Source organism: Balaenoptera acutorostrata, chromosome 19 (genome assembly GCF_949987535.1).
Source record: "Balaenoptera acutorostrata chromosome 19, mBalAcu1.1, whole genome shotgun sequence".
NCBI lineage: Eukaryota > Metazoa > Chordata > Mammalia > Artiodactyla > Balaenopteridae > Balaenoptera > Balaenoptera acutorostrata.
Window position 1 is genome coordinate 61,256,955 of NC_080082.1, and position 22,306 is coordinate 61,279,260.

General features: G+C 41.6%; 1 protein-coding gene across 1 annotated transcript in view; it reads left to right on the forward strand.

Moving 5' to 3' along the window:
• The window catches only part of LOC103018589 (uncharacterized), a 29,934-nt gene extending 12,715 nt beyond the window's left edge, over positions 1-17,219 (forward strand). Inside the window, exons 5-11 of the mRNA XM_028165912.2 lie at positions 2,866-4,216; positions 7,308-7,361; positions 7,690-7,859; positions 12,730-12,767; positions 13,175-13,301; positions 13,578-13,670; positions 15,874-17,219. Of these exons, the coding sequence (XP_028021713.2) occupies positions 2,866-4,216; positions 7,308-7,361; positions 7,690-7,859; positions 12,730-12,767; positions 13,175-13,301; positions 13,578-13,670; positions 15,874-17,210 (3,170 nt within the window). The 3' untranslated portion in view covers positions 17,211-17,219. The remainder of the gene's footprint in view (positions 1-2,865; positions 4,217-7,307; positions 7,362-7,689; positions 7,860-12,729; positions 12,768-13,174; positions 13,302-13,577; positions 13,671-15,873) is intronic.
• Positions 17,220-22,306: the final 5,087 nt, after the last annotated feature.

Sequence of the window (22,306 nt, forward strand, 5' to 3'; positions counted from 1 at the left end):
CGAGGAGTTCTTGAGTACTGGAATGACATGAAATAATTTACATTTTTCAAGGAATCCCTTTGGCTTCTATGTAGAAAGCAGACCATAGTGGGCAGGGGGCAAGCAGGAAAGGCTTGTAGGAGGCTGTTGCAAAAAACACGGTGACAAGGAGAATGGTTGGCTGCAGCATGGGTGGAGGGGTGAATGTTGGTTGGATTCTGGATATGCTGCTTATAGAGGGCAAATGAGAGTTGACATTTAAATAAATATGGGCCGAGCGGAAAAAATGGATGAAGGTTGATGGTAAGGTTTTGGGGTCAAAATTACTTTCGGGGACGTAAAGCAGCATGACTACATCTTGAGTGCTTGGACTTGGCCCTGTGCTTTAGGAATAAGAAGTCTTGATTTTTTTTTAAATTGAAGTATGGTTGATTTGTATTAATTTCTTTTTTTAATTAATTTATTTAATTTTTAAATTTAAATTTTTATTTTTGGCTGTGTTGGGTCTTGGTTGCTGTGCTCAGCCTTCCTCTATTGCGGCGAGCAGGGGCTACTCTTCGTTGCGGTGTGCAGGCTTCTCATTGCAGTGGCTTCTCTTGTTGCAGAGCTCGGGCTCTAGGCACGCAGGCTTAAGTAGTTTTGGCTCACGGGCTGTAGAGCGCAGGCTCAGTAGTTGTGGCTCACGGGCTTAGTTGCTCCGCGGCATGTGGGGTCTTTCCGGACCAGGGCTCAAACCCGTGTCCCCTGCATTGGCAGGCGGATTCTTAACCACTGAGCCACCAGGGAAGTCCCTATCACAGGATATTGAATATAGTTCCCTGTGCTATACAGTAGGACCTTGTGGTTTATCCATTCTATATGTAATAGTTTGCATCTGCTAATCCCAGACTCCCAATCCATCCCTCCCTAAAATCTTGTTTGTTAAGGTGAGTTGAGCAGGTCGATGAGGGATGCAAGTAGGTTCCCTGGGTGAGGAGTGTTCCAAAATAAACCTGCAAAGTTCAAAGGCTTGAAGCAAGAGCGTGTCTGAAGAACTTTCGGAAGCCTGTTTGGATGGAACATAGCATGACTGGAGACATAGGGTCAGTGGGGTAGAGGCTGGGGGTTGGGGAGCAGGTCACGTAAGGGCCTTTCAAGGACACATCAAGACCTAGATTTTTTAACAAATTAATTTATTTTTTATTGGAGTATAGTTGATTTACAATGTTGTGTTAGTTTCAGGTGTACAGCAAAGCAATTCAGCTATCTGTCTGTCGATCTATCTATATTCTTTTTCAGATTCTTTTCCTTTATAGGTTATTACAAAATTTTGACTATAGTTCCCTGTGCTGTACAGTAGGTCTTGTTATTTATCTATTTTATATGTCGTAGTGTGTACGTAGTAACATATACACTCCTGAATTCCTAATTTATCCCTTCCCCCCACCTTTCCCCTTTGGTAACCATAGTTTGTTGTCTATGTCAAGACCTTGATTTTATTCGTAATGAGATAAGAAAAGATTAGGGAGTTTTGAGTAAAGGAGGCTTGATGTGACATTATTGGTGCTGAAAGGTTCCGTTTGGCTAATGTGTAGAAAATAGACAGCCACTGGCAGGGGAGGGACAGGAAAGCCAGGTAGGAGGCTACTGCTCTGGTGTGAGGGAGAGTGATTGGCTTCGTGAGGGTGGAAGGAGTGGGTGCCGGTCCTATTCTGGGTGTATCTGTAAAGGAGGGCAGGCAGGATTGATCATTGTGCTGGATATTGTGTGTGAGCAAGAGAAACAAATGCTGAGGAGTTTTGTCGTGGTGAAGGAGAAGAGTGTAGTTGGCAGTGACTGTGCTGGAGGTGACAGGTGGAGGAGACCTGGCCTGGGAAACCAGTTCTGTTTTGGAGATTGTAAGTTAGATGTGCTTGGAGTTCTGCGCTGTGTCATTTTCTTCATTCCCCTCATGGAGACCACAACAGTGCATCCATGGGGAGGCCTGTTTCCCTCCAAAATGAGCCCTGGTTTCCTCCACCTCTCTTCCTCTCCATTGCTCCTTCCCGCCAGGTTTTCCAACCTGCAGCTGTTTTCCTTGTGTCTATCTCTGCCCTGTAAAGTGATTTTACCCACCTACAGTATAGGCTCAGTGAACACGAGGAGTATGTTTGTGAATCCTCAACGCTAGCACCGCTCCTCGTACACAGAGGTGATCAGTAAGGATCTGTGGAATGAATGAGTCCATCCCTCCCCAATTTGGATGAGGTGGCCCTGCAACCTGTGGTCTCCTGCTCACAGGAAATTACTTGTATTTTACAGTCTCTCCATGTTCTGCAAGGCTAGTATTTAGAAAGTGTTCAAATCTATATTTATTCATTTTGAATTATCCAACCCTGTGTTTTACACTAACTACTTTTACCTTTTGGTTAGTTTGTATTGTTTGTTCCAATGTGCAGGGAACATTAAACATGGAATTTTATTTACACTTATATAATAGGAATATCACTAAAAAGACTCCTCACATCAAGGTATTTTTTTTAAATTAATTAATTTATTTTGGCTGTGTTGGGTCTTCGTTGCTGTGCGTGGGCTTTCTCTAGTTGCAGCTAGCAGGGGCTACTCTTCATTGCAGTGTGAGGGCTCCTTATTGCAGTGTCTTCTCTTGCTGCAGAGCATGGGCTATAGGTGCACAGGCTTCAGCAGTTGTGGCCCGTGGGCTCAGTAGTTGTGGCTCGCAGTCTCCAGAGCGCAGGCTTGGTAGTTGTGGTGCACGGGCTTAGCTGCTCCGCGGCATGTGGGATCTTCCCAGACCAGGAATCGAACCTGTGTCCCCTGCGTTGTCAGGAGGATTCTTAACCACTGCGCCACCAGGGAAGCCCCACATCAAGGTATTTTTAAGAAATTCATTGTTCTTCTCTTTCCTAGAAATCTGGAAAGTTGATGGTCACCTGCTGGAGCACTTACAAAATGAGAGCATGGAGAAGAGACTAGAACAATGGCATGAACAGAACCCACTGGAATATTTTGTTCATCAGAGCAGAACTCATTTTCTGTTCAGGCAAAATCATGATATGTTTGACTTACATGGAAAAAGTATGAAATCAGATTTAACTTTACTTCCCCAAAGCAGGAGCTATGAAATAAAGAGCCCTGCTGAGTTTACTGGTGATGGGAAGTCCTGTCTCCATGCTGACAATGAACAATTTCATACTGAAATTAAATTCCCCAAAAGCCAAAAACCCATCAGCTCTAAGTCCCAATTCAACAAGCATCAAAAAACCCAAAAAATAGAGAAGCCTCATGTATGTGGTGAATGTGGGAAAGCTTTCATCAAAAAGTCTTGGCTCACTGATCACCAGATAATTCATACAGGAGAGAAGCCCCATAGATGTAACCTGTGTGGGAAAGCATTCTCTAGAAAGTTCATGCTCACTGAACATCAGAGAACACATACAGGAGAGAAACCTTATAAATGCACTGAATGTGGCAAAGCCTTCCTCAAGAAATCACGGCTCAATATACATCAGAAAACCCATACCGGAGAAAAACCGTATATATGCAGTGACTGTGGGAAAGGCTTCATCCAGAAGGGAAATCTCATTGTACATCAGCGAATTCACACAGGCGAGAAACCTTACATATGCAATGAATGTGGAAAAGGCTTCATCCAGAAGACTTGCCTCATTGCACATCAGAGATTTCACACAGGAAAGACTCCTTTTGTGTGCAATGAATGTGGAAAATCCTGTTCCCAGAAGTCAGGTCTCATTAAACATCAAAGAATTCACACAGGAGAGAAACCCTTTGAATGCAGTGAATGTGGGAAAGCCTTCACTACAAAGCAAAAGCTCATTGTGCATCAAAGAACTCATACAGGAGAGAGACCCTATATCTGCAGTGAGTGTGGGAAAGCTTTTGCCTACATGTCTTGCCTTGTTAAACATAAGAGAATACACACAAGAGAGAAACGTGGAGATTCAGCCAAGGTGGAAAATCATCCCTCAGAGAGCTCCTCACAGACTAGTGATGCTATGCAGGAGAAAACCCCTGTAAATGCAGTGACTATGCAGGTGCCTTCAGTGGCTCCTCAGACATCAGTAAACATAAGTGAACTCCTAGCAAATAGGAATGTAGTCATAGTGGGACAACCTGTGGCCAGATGTGCACCTGCAGGAGATAACAGAGGTTTTGCACAGGAGAGAACCCTTATGAATGCATTGAATGTAGTTGTGCCTTCAGTGGTCAATTACATCTTATTTTATGTCACAGAAAACCAGTAGGAAAAAAAACTCAGAGACATACTATGTGAAAAAGATATAAATTATTGAGCAAAAACTTCTAGCTTATGTGGTGGCTGAAAAAGTATATACTGAAAGAAATTGTATAAATGCTGAGACTGGGAACACATGACCTACTCATCCAATTAGATACATGCATTGATACAGAGGCATAATCTGATGTTAACCCAAACACATACACATCGATTGCTCTGTTGTGTCAGTCGAACGAATGAAGGAAGCCTGAGTTCAACTAAGTGGAGAAAATAAGTAGGTGAAGTTTTTAAACATATAATTTGCATGTGGAAGGTTGCTATGAACAAAAAACCACAACAGGGCTAATACTGGATTGGTGAGATACTGGGCGTATATATATCAGTTCAGTTTCTGGAAGGCCAAGGTGAAGCCTTAATTGAAAACTGGGATGTCTATCTTAAACTCTGAGAAATTTACATTATGCAAATGGACTTAGATTGAGCCAGTTTGATTGAGTCTCAGATTGAGTCATTTTGTTCATTTCCTGAGTATTTGTCGAATACTTCCTTTTTACTGGGTCCTGTTCTAGGAGCTGAAGATACAGTGGTGACCAAACCAGAAAAAGCCCATGGTCTCCTGGAGAGAGCTTTGAGGTAACTGGATTATCTTTAAGTGGTACCTTTACACACCAGGTAATCTAGTAAGAGGATGTAAATATGTACACAAGGTGAAATAGACATTTTCTTAGTCCCTTCTGGTTACTATAAGAGAATACCATAGCCTGGGTAGCTTATAAAAACAGAAATTCATTTCTCACAGTTCTGGAAGCTACAAAGTCCCAGATTAAGGTGCCAGCAGATTCGGTATCTAATGAGGGTTCCTGGTTCATAGAAGACAGTCATCCCACTGTGTCCTCACATAGGGGAAAGGGCAAAGGAGCTGTCTGGGATGTCTTTTATAAAGGCACTAATCCAGTCATGAGGGCTCCACCCTCTTGAACCAGTCACCTCTCAAAGGCCCCACTTCTTAATACCATCATATTTTGGGTTTTGTTTTTAATATTTTAATTTTATTGGAGTATAGTTGATTTACAGTGCTGTGTTAGTTTCAGGTGTACAGCAAAGTGATTCAGTTATACGTATACATATATTCATTCTTTTTTAGATTCTTTTCTCCTATAGGTTGTCACAGAATATTGAGTAGAGTTCCCTGTGCTATACAATAGGTCCTTGTTGGTTATCTATCTTATTTATAGTAGTGTCTGTATGTTCATCCCAAGCTCCTGATTTATCCCTCCCACCCCCCCACATTTCCCGTTTGAATACCATCATATTTTGGATTAGGCCTCCAAATATGAATTTTGGGAGGCATAAACATTCAGTCCATAGCAGATATGGAGTATTGGTTCAAGGGGTTATGATAATTTCTTGTTTAAGTTGTATATTATTTTGAGGGATGGCAAGGGCTACTCTTAACGGACTTTAAGCACTTCAGGATACAAGTTATTTTTTTAATGCCCAAGTCTTATCCGCCCAGTAGATTAAAAATTCCTTGATTTTGCTATTTAAATGTTAAAGTTTTAACAACAGTCTGTTCCTCAGTTGCACTAAACCACATTTCAGATGTCACAATGTGACTAGTGGGTACCACATTGGACAGCACAGACAATGAGCAAAACTTTGTAGCTGACTATGTGGCTGAAAAGTATATACTGAGAGAAATCTGCCATCATTTCCATCATCCTAGAAAGTTATACTGGAGAGCCCTGGTTTACATGATTTTATATTTCCCAGCACAGAAAAATAAAAACCAATTATCTATTGATTTGGAAAGTGAATGAATGAGCTAGTGGACTAATCAGAGTGTTCTGTCATTGAAGGGAATGAGCCATTGGAAGGCAGTCCTAAAGAACACAGCTGTCTTCCCCAAATTGTATGTGATTAGAGACCCAATAATAATATAAACTGGGCAAAGCAAAAATGAAAAAGGATCCTCAGAATACATAGAATAGAAAGGATAGGAATCTTAGTCTCTAAGAATGGAGGAGAAAATAGGAGATGAGAGGTGACATTCTTAAAGGATGTTGTGGAGAAGAACCTTTGTCCACAGGACTATCACTCTTGAGAGCTGCCACCATTAAACAAATTCCAGCTGCACTGTTACCTGCTGAATTGAGATGTGTTTTCATTATTCTTTTTCCCTCCTCTGGGAGTGGAGCTCTTGGCCTCTCACTAGCCAGAGTACTTTCCCTTAATTTCCTAACTATCCTGTAGTTATCCTAACTATTCAAGTTATAAATAGCTGGGTCTTGTTAATAGGAAAGGAAATGGAAATTTGCCATGTTGTGGCCGTCTCAGAATTCAATCTGAAATGCTGGGTTATTGGGTAATTCCCTCCTTCAGACGTATTTTAAAGCACCAACACTGTGTGAGACGCTGTATTCCACACTGAAGATACATCAGTGAACAACACAGGCAAGGGAACAGCCTTTATGGACCTTACAATATAGTGAGGGAGAGAGTCAATGGATTCTATGTCAGCAAGTGATAAGTCCTATGAAGAAAAATAGAGCCTAGTAATGGTAATTTATAGTAATGTATTGGTAATAATGGGGGACGCCCTCCCCCCAAGCTTTTCTGGATATAATTTGAGCCAAGACTGAAGTACTGAGGGGAGTCACCCATCATAATATTGGTAACCAGAGAACATTCCAGGACTGTTTCTAATGATTGTATATGACAGGCTTCCTGCCTCAGATTCTCTGAGAAACTTAATGCAAGTTTCCCAGCCAAATCCCCCACCTCCTAAACTAGAACCTCTGGGGCTGGAATCCAGGACTGCATTTTTAACAATGGCCTGATGCATACCTAATTTTGACATTCTTTGCCCTAAATGTTGGATTACTGTCCCCATCACCACCTGCAGGTTGTTCTTTTCCCCGCGACTCCATACCTTGAATGGCCTCACTGCTAGTAGCCTTTTCCTAAGTACCCCCCGCCCCCGCCGCCGCCCCCCATCACAACTTAGATTAGCCCCAGCCCCTCTTTTCTCTCGTTACTAGCCAGCCCCGTACTGTACCAGCTTCTGGGAATCTTTTTCTATTCTTAAAAACAGCTTCTACAAACTATTTTCCGGTCAGAAGCTTTCCGTGGCGTCCGTTTACCGGAGGTAACGGTAAATCTTTTCCCTTTCTACGAGTGCGTTCTCCGCTGCCATGCCGACAACTCCTACTCGTCCGTTTGGAAACATTTTTTTTTTTTTTTTTTTAATACGAAGTAGATAATACTCGCCGCGGCCGTATAACTTGTCTGCCTAGCCTGCTGAAAGCAACTTAGCCTGCATCATTTTTGCCTTGCGAAGCTTAAGACTGAAAATTTACCTATTTTCTGCAAGAGTCGAAGTACCAGGAAATTAGATAATTTCAGTGGCTTCTCACCTTCCCCGCCATCCCTGGCTCCTGGTACCCAAACCCGCCCCTTGGCCTTCTGTACATCAGGTGTCCCAACATGGCCGCCCCCTGGGGCCGCGGAGAACTGGGCGCGGACATATTGCTTCTCTGGGAAATCCCGGAAATCCGGTCGTCCTCGTTTCCTCAAACACCGCAGATCCACTTCGGCTGCCGTAGACAGAGCCGGATCGGTCTAGACGTCAAAGCAGTTCACAGAAGTACGACGTTTAGGCTCCTTGTAGGTTGGGGGAATCAGGTTAGTGTGTGGTTTTGTCCCTGGATTTTTTTTTTTTTTTTGTCACAGTGGTGGTTTTGTTTCGCCCAAGGGTGACGCGTGGACTTGGTGCAATCTGGACCCATGAGATTTTTGCCGGAGGGCAGAGGGGGAGGGTAGAAGTGCGGAGGTGGATGTATTTAACGTGAACCAGGAGAGTATCTGCTTTGAGGTATTTGAAGGGAACCGGACGCGGGTTTTGTCTATGGTTTAGGTTGGGGGGTGTCCTGGGAGTCAGTACGATTAGATTCTGTAGAGATCATTGCTCTTCCAGGTGTCAGGGCTTGCGGTTCTGCAGATTGCAGGGCGTACGAGTGGCATTGACGATGAGCGCAGTGTCGGGTTCAGGCTGGGGATTTAATTTGGGGCTCAGTGGTGTTGGGGCCTGGCTGGATGGTCATCATATGAGGGTGTCTGGCCCAGGTTTCGGATTAATAAGGAAGTGTGTAGTCAGTGTCTGTGGTACAGAGAGGCTTGTGAGGGCTGAGGCTTTGGACGCCGAGGACCCCTGGCTGTACTTTTTGGGTTGAGGTTCCAACTTCGGCTGCTGGGACGGAAGACGGTACAGCCCAGGGCAGTAGTTCGAAACCATCTGGTTTTCAGCTTTTTTGTGTGTGGGTTTTTTCTTTTTTAATTTATTTTATTGAAGTATAGTTGATTTACAATGTGTTAATTTCTACTGTACAGCAAAGTGATTCAGTTATACATATATGTACATTCTTTTTCATACTCTTTTCCGTTATGATTTATCACAGGATATTGAACATCCCTGTGCTATACAGTAGGGCCTTGTTGTTTATCCTGGGCTTTTAGCTTTTAATCAAGGAGTTGACTACAGACTGAGGGACTAAACCAGCAATTTCGATCTGTTTTGTATCGTCTCTGCTGCTTTCGCACAGCAAAGGCAGAATATAGTCGTGACAGAGACATTTTGGCCTGCAAATTTGAAAATCTGTGTCTGTTCTCTTTGCAGAACATGTTTGCCAACACCTGCACTCACCTCCTAATATTGATATATTGTACCGGCACCGTTACTTGCTTCCCTGACATACGTGAACACTTTGTTCTTTGCTAACAGAATCTCCATTTTGTTTAATTATCTATCCCTATGGCATGGTGACCTATATCCCAGTTTATTAGTAAGTCCCGGTTGGTCTTGGTCAGTCATGTGGTTCGGGTTCCCATTGGTAGTGATTGAATTAGTACTAAGAAATGAGCTTAGGTATATGGGGGCATTTCTAGCCAACTGTGTATGTAAAAAATCTGCTTTGGGGTTTCTGGGGGAGCATTTTCTCTTTTAAATAAGTAATGCCTTGAATCTCTTTTTTCATGTTGATAATGATACTGATGAAAATTTTCTGCCCTATTTTCTAATGTTAACTTATTTTTATTTCAATGCATTGGCTCAACTCTGCAATACAAAATTGAAAAGTGGGGTGGTAATGGACATTTTTGTCTTGTTGCTTACTTATAAATTCACTTGCTATATTGTCTGAAGTCAACATGTTTTCAGGAGGGTAAATCTAGGATTTCAAATTTAATGACATGAAGGTATTTATAGTATTCTTTCAGACAAAAAAAAATCTGTTTTTTTTTTTTTTTTGGCCATGTGTAGCATGTGGGATCTTAGTTCCCCGACCAGGGATCAAACCCATACCCCCTGCAGTGGAAGTGCAGAGTCTTAACCACTGGACCACCAGGGAAGTCCCTCCCATTAATTCCTTCTGTCCTTTATTTGCACTTTCTCTTTTGACTCTAAATATTTATATATTATTAGTTTTTTCAAACAACAGGCTTTTAGTATTTTTGAGCTCTTCCATTTCTTTGTTAAATTAAAAGCTCTACAAGTGAGTCAGTATAAAAGGAATATATACATATAGGGACTTTCCTGGCGGTCCAGTGGTTAAGACTCTGCACTTCTACTGCAGGGAGTGAGGGTTCAATCCCTGGTCATGGAACTAAGATATCACATGCCACACAGCACGGCCAAAAAAAAAAAGAGGAATATATACATATATACAGACATTACCTACATCGAAAACAGCATTGCCAGCACCCCGGTGGTGTTCTGTGAACCTCTTCCCAATTATATTACATCCTCACACCCGAAGGTGAATACGATCTTGTCTATTAGCAAGCACTTTCAGGCTTTTCTTTATGGTGTTATAACAGAATCATTCCTCATCATTATAGTTTATTTAGTTTTGCGTATTTTCAACTGTGTTTCAATGTAATTATACATCATGCATTTTTTAAACCATTTTTAAAAACTGAAGTGTAGTTGATTTACAGTATGTGTTAGCTTCAGGTGTACAGCAAAGTGATTCAGTTATACAGATATATAATCTTTTTCAGATTCTTTTCCATTGTAGGTTATTATAAGACATTGAGTATAATTCCCTGTGCTATGCAGTAGGTCTTTGTTGTTTGTCTACTTTATACACAGTAGTGGGTACATGTTCATCCCAAACTGCTAATTTATCTACCCACCCCCCATCCCCTCTGGTAACCATAAGTTTATTTTCTATGTCTGTGAGTCTATTTCTGTTTTGTAAATAAGTTCATTTATATCAGTTTTTTAGATTCCACATATAAGTGATATCATATGATAGTTGTCTTTTTCTGACTTACTTCACTTAATATGATAATCTCTAAGTCCATCCATGTTGCTACAGATGGCATTATTTCCTTCTTTTTTATGGCTGAGTAATATTCCATTGTATGTATACATACCACATCTTCTTTATCCATTCATCTATTGATGGACACTTGGGTTGCATCCACATCTTGGTTATTGTAAATAGTGCTGCTATGAACATTGGGGTGCATGTATCTTTTCAGATTAGAGTTTTCTCCACATCATGCATTTTTTATGTCAGGCTCAGTATTTGTGAGAATCATTCACGTTTTTGCACATAGGTGTACTTTTTTTTTTCCTCTGTAACAAGGGTCAGGCAAATATATTATATAAATATCTACACAGTAAATATTTTAGGATTTCTAAGCCACAGTTCTCTCACATATACTTCTTTATTTTTGTTTTACAGTCCTTTAAAAACAAAAAAGTCATTCTTAGCTTGAAAGCTGTGCAAAGACTGTAGTTTTTCCACAGCATTCCACTGTTTGAATATTTGGTTTTTCCTAGTATTTATTAAACTTGTGTTGTTTGCATTTTGGTTTATTATGAGTAATGGTGCTATGGAAATTCCTGAGCGTGTCCGCTGGTTCAAATATGCGCATATTTTTGGAGGGATGTATTTCTTAGATGTATTCTCAGAGTGAAATTGCTTCTGGCTTGGAGAACATGGGGAGATGCAGGGAGAGTGACGCTCCTATAGGGGGCACTCCTTGCCCTTACACACACACCCTGCCCTAGGCATCTCTTCCATCTGGCTGTTCCTGAGTTACATCCTTTTATAATAAGTAAATATAATAATTAAAATGTTTCTCTGAGTTCTGTGAACGGTTCTGGAAAATTTTTGTTTTGTTTTTGTTTTGTGTTTCGTTTTTTTTGTTTGTTTTTTAGGCCGTGCCACACAGCATGTGGGATCTTAGTTCCCCGACCAGGGATCAAATCCATGCTCCCTGCAGTGGAAGCACGGAGTCCTAACCACTGGACCACCAGGGAATTCCCTGCTCTAGCAAATTAATCAACCCAAGGAGGGGGGTCATTGGAACCTGCCATCTGTGGCTGGTTGCTTAGAAGTACACGTGACAACCTGGAGTTGAGTTTGCACATGAAGTAGGAGGTAGAAGCCAGTCTCATAGGACCGAGCCTTCAACCGGTGGGATATGATATTATCTCCAGGTACATAGCAACAGAATTGAGTTGAACTGTAGGACACCCAGCCGGTGTGGTAGCATTGCTTGGTGGTGTGTTCAAAAGATACACATATTCAAACTGGTGTCAGAATCGTACCTTCTTCTGGATGAGTTTCTTGTTATTACATTTCCCTCTTCTGGTAGCACCGCAAATTATGTACTTTAAGAAAATTATTAGTGTTCATTATGACACTAGAGATTACACATCACATGTAATTATTCTTTGTCAAATTCTTACGTTAATTAGTACTTTTGCACTTTCCTCTGACAATACAGTCTTCTTAGAGCACCTCAACTTCATTTACCACCTTCTAATTTATGTACTGTTATTTTGTATTTTAGTTTTTTATGTATTTAAAATCTCCTAAGATATTACCATTATTGCTTACAAGACATTGCTTCTGGTTTGCCCAGTACATTGGTTTTTAAACTGAAGTGTGTGTACTCACAGGGTATATAAAAACGCTTGAGGAGGTTCCTGAGCGCACACGGTTTAAAGGAAAACAGTGCCCAGCGCCTCTCCTCCAATATGGTCTGTTTTGTATAACTGAGCGGCCTGAGATTCTCCTGCTCCTGAGGCCTGCTGCTAGGATGGATCTCGTTTCCCTCATCTCCTTTGATAGTCGCCCCACTTCAACTTCATGGAATAAAGGAATACCCCCACCACTGTCAGAAGCTTAGGCTTTTTGGCCAGAGGAATAAAGTCTTCTGGGGCAGCAGTCTTCTGGGGACACTCAGCAGTGCTGTGGGCATTGGGTTAAGGCGAGCGCCCAGGAGCAGCGTTAGCGTCTGGGCCCAGAGGAAATGTACCCTCAGCTTGAATTTTCTTCTCAACCCACAGGTCCTGACTCTCCAGGAGCAAAAGAATCAGTAGAAGGAGGAAGAAGTTACAGGATTTCGTATCAGCATTTCTTGGGACACACTTGATTGAAGACAGAACAGAATTTAGAGCAGATCCAGAAGACACAGCGACAGAACCTCCCTGTTGCCAGCTGTTTTCAGAAAACAGAAGAAAATGATCGAGGCCCAGGTGACTTTTGTTCTGTTTTATTCTTTCCTTTGTTCCCTGATGGATTTGTAGAGGCCTGTAAAAAATCACTTCCATTATTCTGTAAAGTATAAATATGTGTATCTTTTCTTTGTCATTCATGTATATATATACATATATATATATGAGAATGTGGTGTCTCTAGCTTAACAAGAAGATGTAACTTCTACACATTATAGAAACTTCTAATTGGATAAATGGATGGGTGGCTGACTACACAATTAGAGAATATTTTATTAAACATTTGCTTCTTCAATGGTTTATTAAAATAAAAACCCTGCTAGATATCTCAATGCAGCCTATAAAGTGGAAATGAGCAGAAAGACTTTTAACATTTCTTCCATATCATCAAAAGGACATCATTTCATTAAACACCACTGTTATTACAGGAAACCCTGACATTTGACGATGTGGCCGTGGACTTCACGTGGGAGGAGTGGCAGTTCCTGGCCCCTCCTCAGAAGGACCTGTACCGGGACGTGATGCTGGAAAACTATAGCAACCTGCTGTCTGTGGGTAAGGACAGCTCCCCTGGGTCCCTGAGAGGGTCCCCAATGAGTGGCCTTTCCTTTCTCAGCTTCTGAAAGCTCTGGAGTGTCTATGATGCTCTGAAGCAATAGATTCTTAGCCCCTTACCCAGATACGTGGGTATGTTCTCCCTTCTCCTGAGAGAAAAGCCTTTACTTTGTAAGTTGTAACATTGTTTTGTCCTCAAATGTAACACTCTGCTGTCTTCACAGATCCCAAGCCCAATTCAGTGGGTCTAAATCTGTTGTCATTTCCCATGAATAGGTTATAAAGCCAGCAAATCAGACATACTCTCCAAGTTGGATCAAGGAGAACCATGGACGATGGAAGATGAAATCCACTGTCGAACCCATTCAGGTGAGTGAGAGACCAGCAAGGTGACAGGCGTGGAAATCACACTGTAGTTGGTCAGAGAAGAGTCACAGCTGAGAGGGGGTTGGATGCTGGGTAAGCAGTGCCTCCGTGCATCTCTCTCCCGATGTCAGACCTCTTTTTCTTTGTACGAGTTTAGAGAAGAATATATCCCTTCTTAGGAAAGACTGTCTTTTCCGGGACCTGTTTCTTCTTTATTTTACCCCCATCTTGATTTTTGTTTGCATAGTTTTCTTTTCCCTTGGATTCTCATATCTTTTCCTTCTTCTTCATACACTTCCACCTCCCTTGCTATGAAATTCCATCTTCCAGGGCCTCTCTCCAAAGAGAAAAGTTTGAATTGCTCACTGTCTTCTGGCTACTGCACCCTTCTGCTCCACTGGTAATGCTGATTTCCTTTGTCACATTCACCCCATGTTGGCTGCCGGCCCCAAAAGTAAACTGGTCTTCACTGTGCCTTATTCCTGCTCTGAGGTTCTCCAAAGATTTTGTTTTCCATTTTCTCCAATGATCTTCTAACCTTCAAAGTTTTCTTCATTGTTATAAGCTAAGCTCCTTAGGGTCACTGGAGAAGACTCCCAAATTGATCTCTCCCCAGTGTGATCCACCACAGACTTGGGTTCTATATAACTTATCTCGATGGCAGCTCTCCTGAGTTCCTAGTAACTGCAAGGACCTAAGATCATCTTCCCTCCCAGGAAACCCTAGAGGTTTAGGTTCTCCCTTACTCCTGTGCATCCTCCATCCTGGCCATTCAGGCGTTACCTCACATGTCACCCACCTGCAGAGCTCTTTTCTGTAAAGGGGTCTGCTGTTCATCATGAATTTTTAACTAGGAAAGTTATTTTAACATCCTACATTCTCAGTTCCAGCCTCAACCAGACCATAACTCTTGCGTACTTCGAATTAATTCCTTTGTGTATTTACTGATTTTGAACTTTCTTCTCGTTCACTGTAGACCTTACCATTGTATTCACTTCCTGAAAGCTTTCATTTCTTTCCCCTCACCTTCTGATAACATTAAGTCCCAGGTAGGGACTTCCCTGGCAGTCCAATGGTTAAGACTGCACGCTTCCAGTGCAGGGCACGTGGGTTCAATCCCTGTTCGGGGAGCTAAGATCCCATGTGCCATGTGGCACAGCCAAAAAAAAAAGTTCCAGGTAACCATGTTACCTGTCACATGACATAAAAATTCTTCTTTTAGTGATCGGCATAACATATCATCTTGTTCACACAGAGATTTCCATCTTCTTTCCTAAACCTCCCAATCTGTTCCATACATGTGATTGCTTCCTTGATTCATTCCTCTATGAATTATTTTTTTGATAGTCTAGTGTAAGCTGGAAGGTAACAGCAGTTGATAAAACAAATAGACCAAGAGCTTTCATTCTAAGAGTACGAGACATCAATTTAATCAAAATTTAAAATAAATATGTCTAGGGGGTGAAAAGTGCCATGATGGAATGAAGTTGCATAATGGATCTCTCTGAGGTGCACATTGTAAGTTAAATGTGCTTGGAGTTCTCTGCTGTGTCATTTTCTTTGTCTTTTTTTTTCCTTTCTTTTTTTCTTGTTTTTTTTTTTGTCTTCTAGTTTTTTCTTTTCTTTTTCTGCTGTGTCATATTCTTCATTCCCCTCATGCAGACCACAACAATGGATCCATGGGGAGGCCTGTCTTCCTCCAAAATGAGCCCTGGTTTCCTCCACCTCTCTTCCTCTCCATCGTTCCTTCCCGCCAGGTTTCCCAACCTGCAGCTGTTTTCCTGTGTCTATCTCTGCCCTGTAAAGTGGTTTTACCCACCTACAGTATAGGCTCCGTGAACACTAGGAGTATGTTTGTGAATCCCCAACACTAGCAGCGTTCCTGGTACACAGAGGTGATCAGTAAGGATCTGTGGAATGAATGAGTCCATCCCTCCCCAATTTGGATGAGGTGGCCCTGCAACCTGTGGTCTCCTGCTCACAGGAAATTGCTCGTATTTTACAGTATTTAGAAAGTAACCAAATCTGTATTTATTCATTATGACTGTTTTTTTCCAATGTATACAGAACATTAAACATGGAGTTTTATTAACATTCGTACCATAGGGTCATCACTAAAAAGACACCTCACATCAAAGTATTTTTAAAAATACCTTTAATTCCAAATCTGGAAGATGGAGGATTTCATTCTTCTTTTCTTTCCTAGAAGTCTGGAAAGTTGATGATCACCTGCTGGAGCACTTACAAAATGAGAGCATGGAGAAGAGACTAGAACAATGGCACAAACAGAACCCACTGGAATATTCTGTTCATCGGAGGAGAACTCATTTTCTGTTCAGGCAAAATCATGGTATGTTTGACTTACATAGAAAAAGTATGAAATCAAATTTAACTTTACTTTCCGAGAGCAGGAGCTATGAAATAAAGAGCCCTGCTGAGTTTACTGGAGAAGTCAGATCCTGTCTCCATGCTGACAATGAACAATTTCATACTGAAATTAAATTCCCCACAAGCCAAAAACTCATCAGCACTAAGTCCCAATTCATCAAGCATCAGAAGACTCAAAAAATAAAGAAATCTCATGTATGTGGTGAATGTGGGAAAGCTTTCATCAAAAAGTCTTGGCTCACTGATCACCAGAATCTTCATACAGGAGAGAAGCCCCATCGATGTAATCTATGTGGGAAAGCCTTCTTCAGAAAGTTCAAGCTCACTGAACATCAGAGAACGCATACAGGAGAGAAACCTTATGAATGCACTGAATGTGGCAAAGCCTTCCTCAAGAAATCAGGGCTCAGTGTCCATCAGAAAACCCATACTGGGGAGAAACCATTTATATGCAGCGAATGCGGAAAGGGCTTCATCCAGAAGGGAAATCTTATGGTGCATCAGCGGATTCACACAGGCGAGAAACCTTATATATGCAATGAATGTGGAAAAGGCTTCAGCCAAAAGACATGCCTCACAGCACACCAGAGATTTCACACAGGAACGACTCCCTTTGTGTGTGGGGAATGTGGAAAAACCCTTTCCCAGAAGACAGGTCTCATTAAACACCAAAGGACTCACACAGGAGAGAAACCCTTTGAATGCAGCGATTGTGGGAAAGGCTTTATCGAGAAGCCGCAGCTCGTTATACATCAGAGAATCCATACAGGGGAGAAACCTTATAGATGTAGTGAATGTGGGAAATCATTCAGAGGGAAGTCAGTCCTCAATAAACATCAGAAAACTCATTCAGTCAAGGTGGAAAATCCTCCCTCAGAGGGTCACAGGTCCTCACAGAGCAGTGTTGTCCTCCAAGAGAAAAACCTTAATACAGTGACAATGCAAGTACCTTCTGTGGTCCCTCAGACATCAGTCAACATCAGTGGGCTCCTAGCAAACAGGAATGTAGTCATAGTGGGACAGCCTGTGGCCAGATGTGCACCCACAGGAGACAGCAGAGGGTTGGCACAGGAGAGAACCCTTATGAATGCAGTGAATGTGGTTGTGCCTTCAGTGGTCAATTATATTTTATTTTATGTCACAGAAAACCAGTAGGGAAAAAAATTAAGACATTCTCTGAGGAAAAGGGTTGAGCGAAAATTTCTAGTTCATATGGTGGCTGAAAAGTATACACTGAGAGAAACTGTATAAATGCTGAGACTGGGAACACATGACCTACTCATCCAATTACGTATATGCCTTGATACTGAGGCATAATCTGATGTTAACCCAAACACACACGTCAATTGCTCTGTTGTGTCAATTAAATAAATGAAGGAAGCCTGAGTTCAACTAAGTGGAGGAAATAAGGAGGTGAAGTTTTAAAACATATAATTTGTTTCTGGAAGGTTGCTATGGAGGAAAAATCACAAGAGGGCTAATATTGGATTGGTGGGCTATGGGGCGTGTATATATCAATTCAGTTTCCCCAGGCCACGGTGAATGATGAATCTGAAACTGGGATGTCTTCCTTAAACTTTCAGCAGTTTATATTATGCAGAGGGACTAATGAAACAACAGCCTTAGGCTGAGTCAATTTGGTCTTTCACAGAGTATTTGTCAAATACATCCTTGGTATATATATGGTTCTGTTCCAAAAGCTGAGGATACTGTGATCAGAACAGAGAAAGCTCATCGTCCCCTGGAGAGACCATTGAGGTAGTCGGATTATCTTTAAGTGGCATCTCTACACTCAAGCTAATTTAGTGAGAGGATGTAAGTATCCATAATAAGTGAAATGGACCTGCAGTAATTGGCTCAAGGGAATATGACAATTTATTGTTGAAGGAGCATATCATTTGGGGGATTGGGGAAGAAGTTAATAATGGTATTTAAGCACCACAGAACACAAACAAGTTTTTTTAAAATTTATTTTATTGAAGTATAGTTGATATACAATGTTAATTTCTGCTGTACAGCAAAGTGACTCAGTTATATGTATGTATATATATTCTTTTTCATATTTTTTTCATTATGGTTTATCACAGAATAATGAGTATAGTCCCCTGTGCTATACAGTAGGACCTCGTTGTTTCAAGTAAGTTATTTTTTACTTTTATTTATGTATTTATTTGGCCACATCACACGGCTTGTGGGATCTTAGTTCCCTGAAAAGGGATTGAACCAGGGCCCTCAGCAGTGAAAGTGTGGAGTCCTAACCACTGGATCGCCAGGGAATTCCCCAAATAAGTTATTTTTTTTTAATGCCTATTTGTTATCTCCACGAGGAAATTATAAATTCCTTAATTTTAGTGGCTTTCTTTAAATTTTAATGTTTAAAAAAATTGAAAACCAGTAAGATGAAAAATCAGTTCTTCAGCAGCATTTCAAGTGCTCAACAGTCATGTGACTTGTGGCAATAGAATTGGACAGCACAGACAGCAAAATGGTGAGACAATGGGAAGATGCTCTACCGTCATTTCCATAGTACCAGGAAGTTATATTGGAGAGTGCTGGTTTCCATGATTTTCAGTTTCCCAGCACAGAGGGGGGAAAAAAATTCTTATCTCTAGATTTGGAAAGTGAATGAATAAACTAATGGGCTAATCAAAATGTATTCTGTCTGTCACTGAAGGGAAAGACAGTTCTAAAGACCAAAATTGACACCCCAAACTGTTTGAGGTTAGAGAGACTTAACTGATTATAAAGGGACAAAGCAGAAAAGGAAAATGATTCCTAGAATAGAACAAAATGCAAAATGAGAGCCTTAGTCTTTAAGAATGGTGGAGTGTATAGGGAGTGGGGGGAGGTGAGATCTTCTTGGAATGTCTTGGAAATGAATCCTGAGGTTTGTCCACAGGCCTAACACCTGTGAAGAGTTGCCATTTAAAGATCCTGGCTCCTCTGTGACCTGCTGAATTGAGACAGGTGTCTTCTATCTCCCTCATTCCTTCCTGCTGTCCTCAAATTGGGGTCTTTGCTTTCTCCTTTATCCAGAGTTCTTTCCCATGATCCCATGAGGATATAAGATCCCAATTACAAACAGTCCTACTCATAGGAAAAGACATGGAAATTTGCCGTGTTGTGGCCCACTCAGAATTCAATCAAAATCCTGGGTCTGGGTAATTTACTCCTCCAGAAACGTTTTAAAGCGCCATCACTGTGCAAATCACTGTTTTACACAGTGAGAAAACATCAGTGAGCAAAACAGGCAAAGGAACAGCCTTTATGGTGGACCATATAATCTAGTGAAGGAGAGAGATGGTGAGAGAGATTACAAAATGTCAGGAAGTGATAAATCCTATGAGGAGAAATGAAGTCTAATAATAGTAATTTATAGTAATCTGTAGGTAGTAATGAGGGAGATTTCCCCCTCCCCAAGGAAAGGCTTTTCTGGATATAATTTGAGCCAAAACCGAAGTACTGAGGAATCAGAATATTTGTAACCAGAGAACATTCCAGGACTGTTTGTAATAATTGTCTATGACAAACTTCCTGCCTCAGATTCTCTGAGAAACGTAACGCAATTCCTGAGTCACACCCCACACGTCCTAAACCAGAACCTCTGGGGCTGGAGTCCCGGACTCTGCATTTTTAACAAGGGCCTGATGCACACCTAATTTTGAATATATTTGTCCTAAATCCTGGGCTACGGTTCCCATCACCGCCCTCACATTATAATGGGATGGATTCAGGACAGAGAGTCTCCAGCAAAGAATCAGTCATGAGGGCTCCAGCAACCTGACCCTCAGCTCCCCTCCACTTCCTGTGCTGTGACTCTCCACTTCCAGCCAAGGCATGGTCAGGCGGGCTCACTCCTGAAACTGATCAGTTGGGGCCTGGGATGGGCTGGCTGGGCTGCCCTGAGCTCTGAGGGCCACGTGCTGAGCTTACCTTTCAGAACTTGGCATCCCCAGGTAAAGGAGGCCCAGTGCATGCCTAAGCCTGCTTCCACACCCAGGATCCTTACGATTTCAATGAAGATCACCCTTCACCTCAAACAGTGGTTAGGAGTGGGCAATGAAGTCATACTGCCTGATTTTTTTTAAAAAAATAAATTTATTTATTTATTTTTGACTGCATTGGGTCTTTAGTTGCAGAGATCTAGTTGCAGAGATCGGGGGCTACTCTTCATTGCGGTGTGCGAGCTTCTCATTGCTGTGGCTTCTCTTGTTGCGGGGCACAGGCTCCAGGCATGCGGGCTTCAGTAGTTGTGGCCCGCGGGCCCAGTAATTGTGGCTCGCAGGCTCTAGAGCGCAGGCTCAGTAGTTGTGGCGCACGGGCTTCATTGCTCCGTGGCATGTGGGATCTTCCCGGACCAGGGCTTGAACCTCTGTCCCCTGCATTGGCAGGCGGATTCTTAACCACTGCGCCACCAGGGAAGTCCCATACTGCCTGATTAGGCATACTGCCTGATTTGAATCCTGCCGTGCCAGCCCTGAGCTGTGTGCCTCTGAGCAAGTTACTCAACTCACCTCAGTTTATCTTTAATATCTGCCTGGGTAGGTTTATTGTGAGAAGTAGATGTAGTTAAAATAGTACCTGCCAAATGCAATTAATAACAGTATTATCATTAGTCCTAGTGACGGAGGACTTTCCTTTCTTTCCTCCTATCTTCTGGGTCCCTCCTTCATTCTTCATCATCTTCAACAATCACTTCTTCAGTGAAGCTTTCCCTCACTCGGCCAGGTTCCCCAATTTCTGGCCCTCCATAGAACTATGTTCCTCTCCTTATAAGCCCTTTATAGACTTGCAGTTTTATTTTTCCTGGATTTAGATGTGTTTTCCCCATCAAGACTGGATTGAAATTGTTTGAATAGGTCACAGAGTCATGTGGTTCAAAACTTAAAACTATATAAAAAGGTGCATTTATGAGTCTCACTTTTTTTTACCCTGTTCTCAGTTTGTTTTCCCTTGACCTTCTGGCTCCCACAGGTAAGTTTTATTCCCTCCAGTGTTTTGTTTTTTTTTTTTTTTGGCAGTACAAGCAAGTAGATACTACTTTTTGTCCCTTTTCTTTTCAAAAAGCAGCACATATAAACATTCTCTTGCACCTTTGCTGTATTTAATTTTCACTGAGCAGCATAGAACCTTGACGAAGAGAATACTGTATCTTGCAAGCCAAATTCAGTTATTCATTTAATAGTCCATTATTGAAAACTTCTGTTCAAGTTTTTGTTCTGAGCACTGTGGATACAAAAATATTACAGAGTTTCTGTCTGAGGAACTCATAGTACATTTTGGAGGGCAGTCAAATTAGCATATTATGATGGTCTAGAAAGATAAATGATCTTCAGTCATCCCTTGTATAGACATGTTTTCTCTATTGGATGCCTTTATACTTCCTATCGTTAGCACCACAATACAGCTGCAATTTTATATTTAATAACTGTATTATTGTTTTTGAGACTGACCTGGAAGGTGTCCGAGAATGCTATCTGAAGAAGTGACATCTAAGATGACTCATGAAACAACAGCCATAGTAACTAATATTCTCTCATTGCTTCCTGTGTGCCAAGGACTTCAATGGAGGGAAAGTATTTGCAAATTCTTGGTAGCATATGAGACCACAGGGCATTGGGAAGTGGAAGGCAGGGAGTAATGGAAGATGATAATGGAGAATCTGTTTGATGTTTGCTTGTATACAGTCTTAAAAGAATTCTCTTGAGATCTTGCTTTAGTCTGTAATCAGTATACTAATTCAGAGTTTCATGGAGGGTATGGTAATAAACATGGTGTGGTACGGAAAAAAAAGAGATGGTTGGAGAGACACCTTCTAAGAAGGGACCAGTGCGGTGGCAAATTCAGTAGTAATTCAGATAAATGGACTAAAGCAATGAGGGCGAGTACAGGGAGTGATTCATAAGTTATTTCTGAGACAGCATAACAGGAATTGGTGGCCAGTGTGACAACATTTAAGTTTTGTTTTGGCTTCGTCCTCTGACCTTTTCACAGCAACCTCCAGTAACCTACAATCCAGGTAACACATCTCTATTCTTAATTTATTGTGTAATAGTGACAGCTAGATGAGAAACAGAATAAGGGAGAATTCAGTCTGGAAGGGAGAAGGACTTCCATTTTAGAGTTGTGTAGTTTGAGGAGCTGCGAGACTGGAGCAGGCAGTATGTTTTGATGCTGTGTTAATAAAATCTTTTGAGTTTAGTGGGTACTTAGTGAAGAGTCCATCTCCAAGCCCAAACCCCAAATATAAT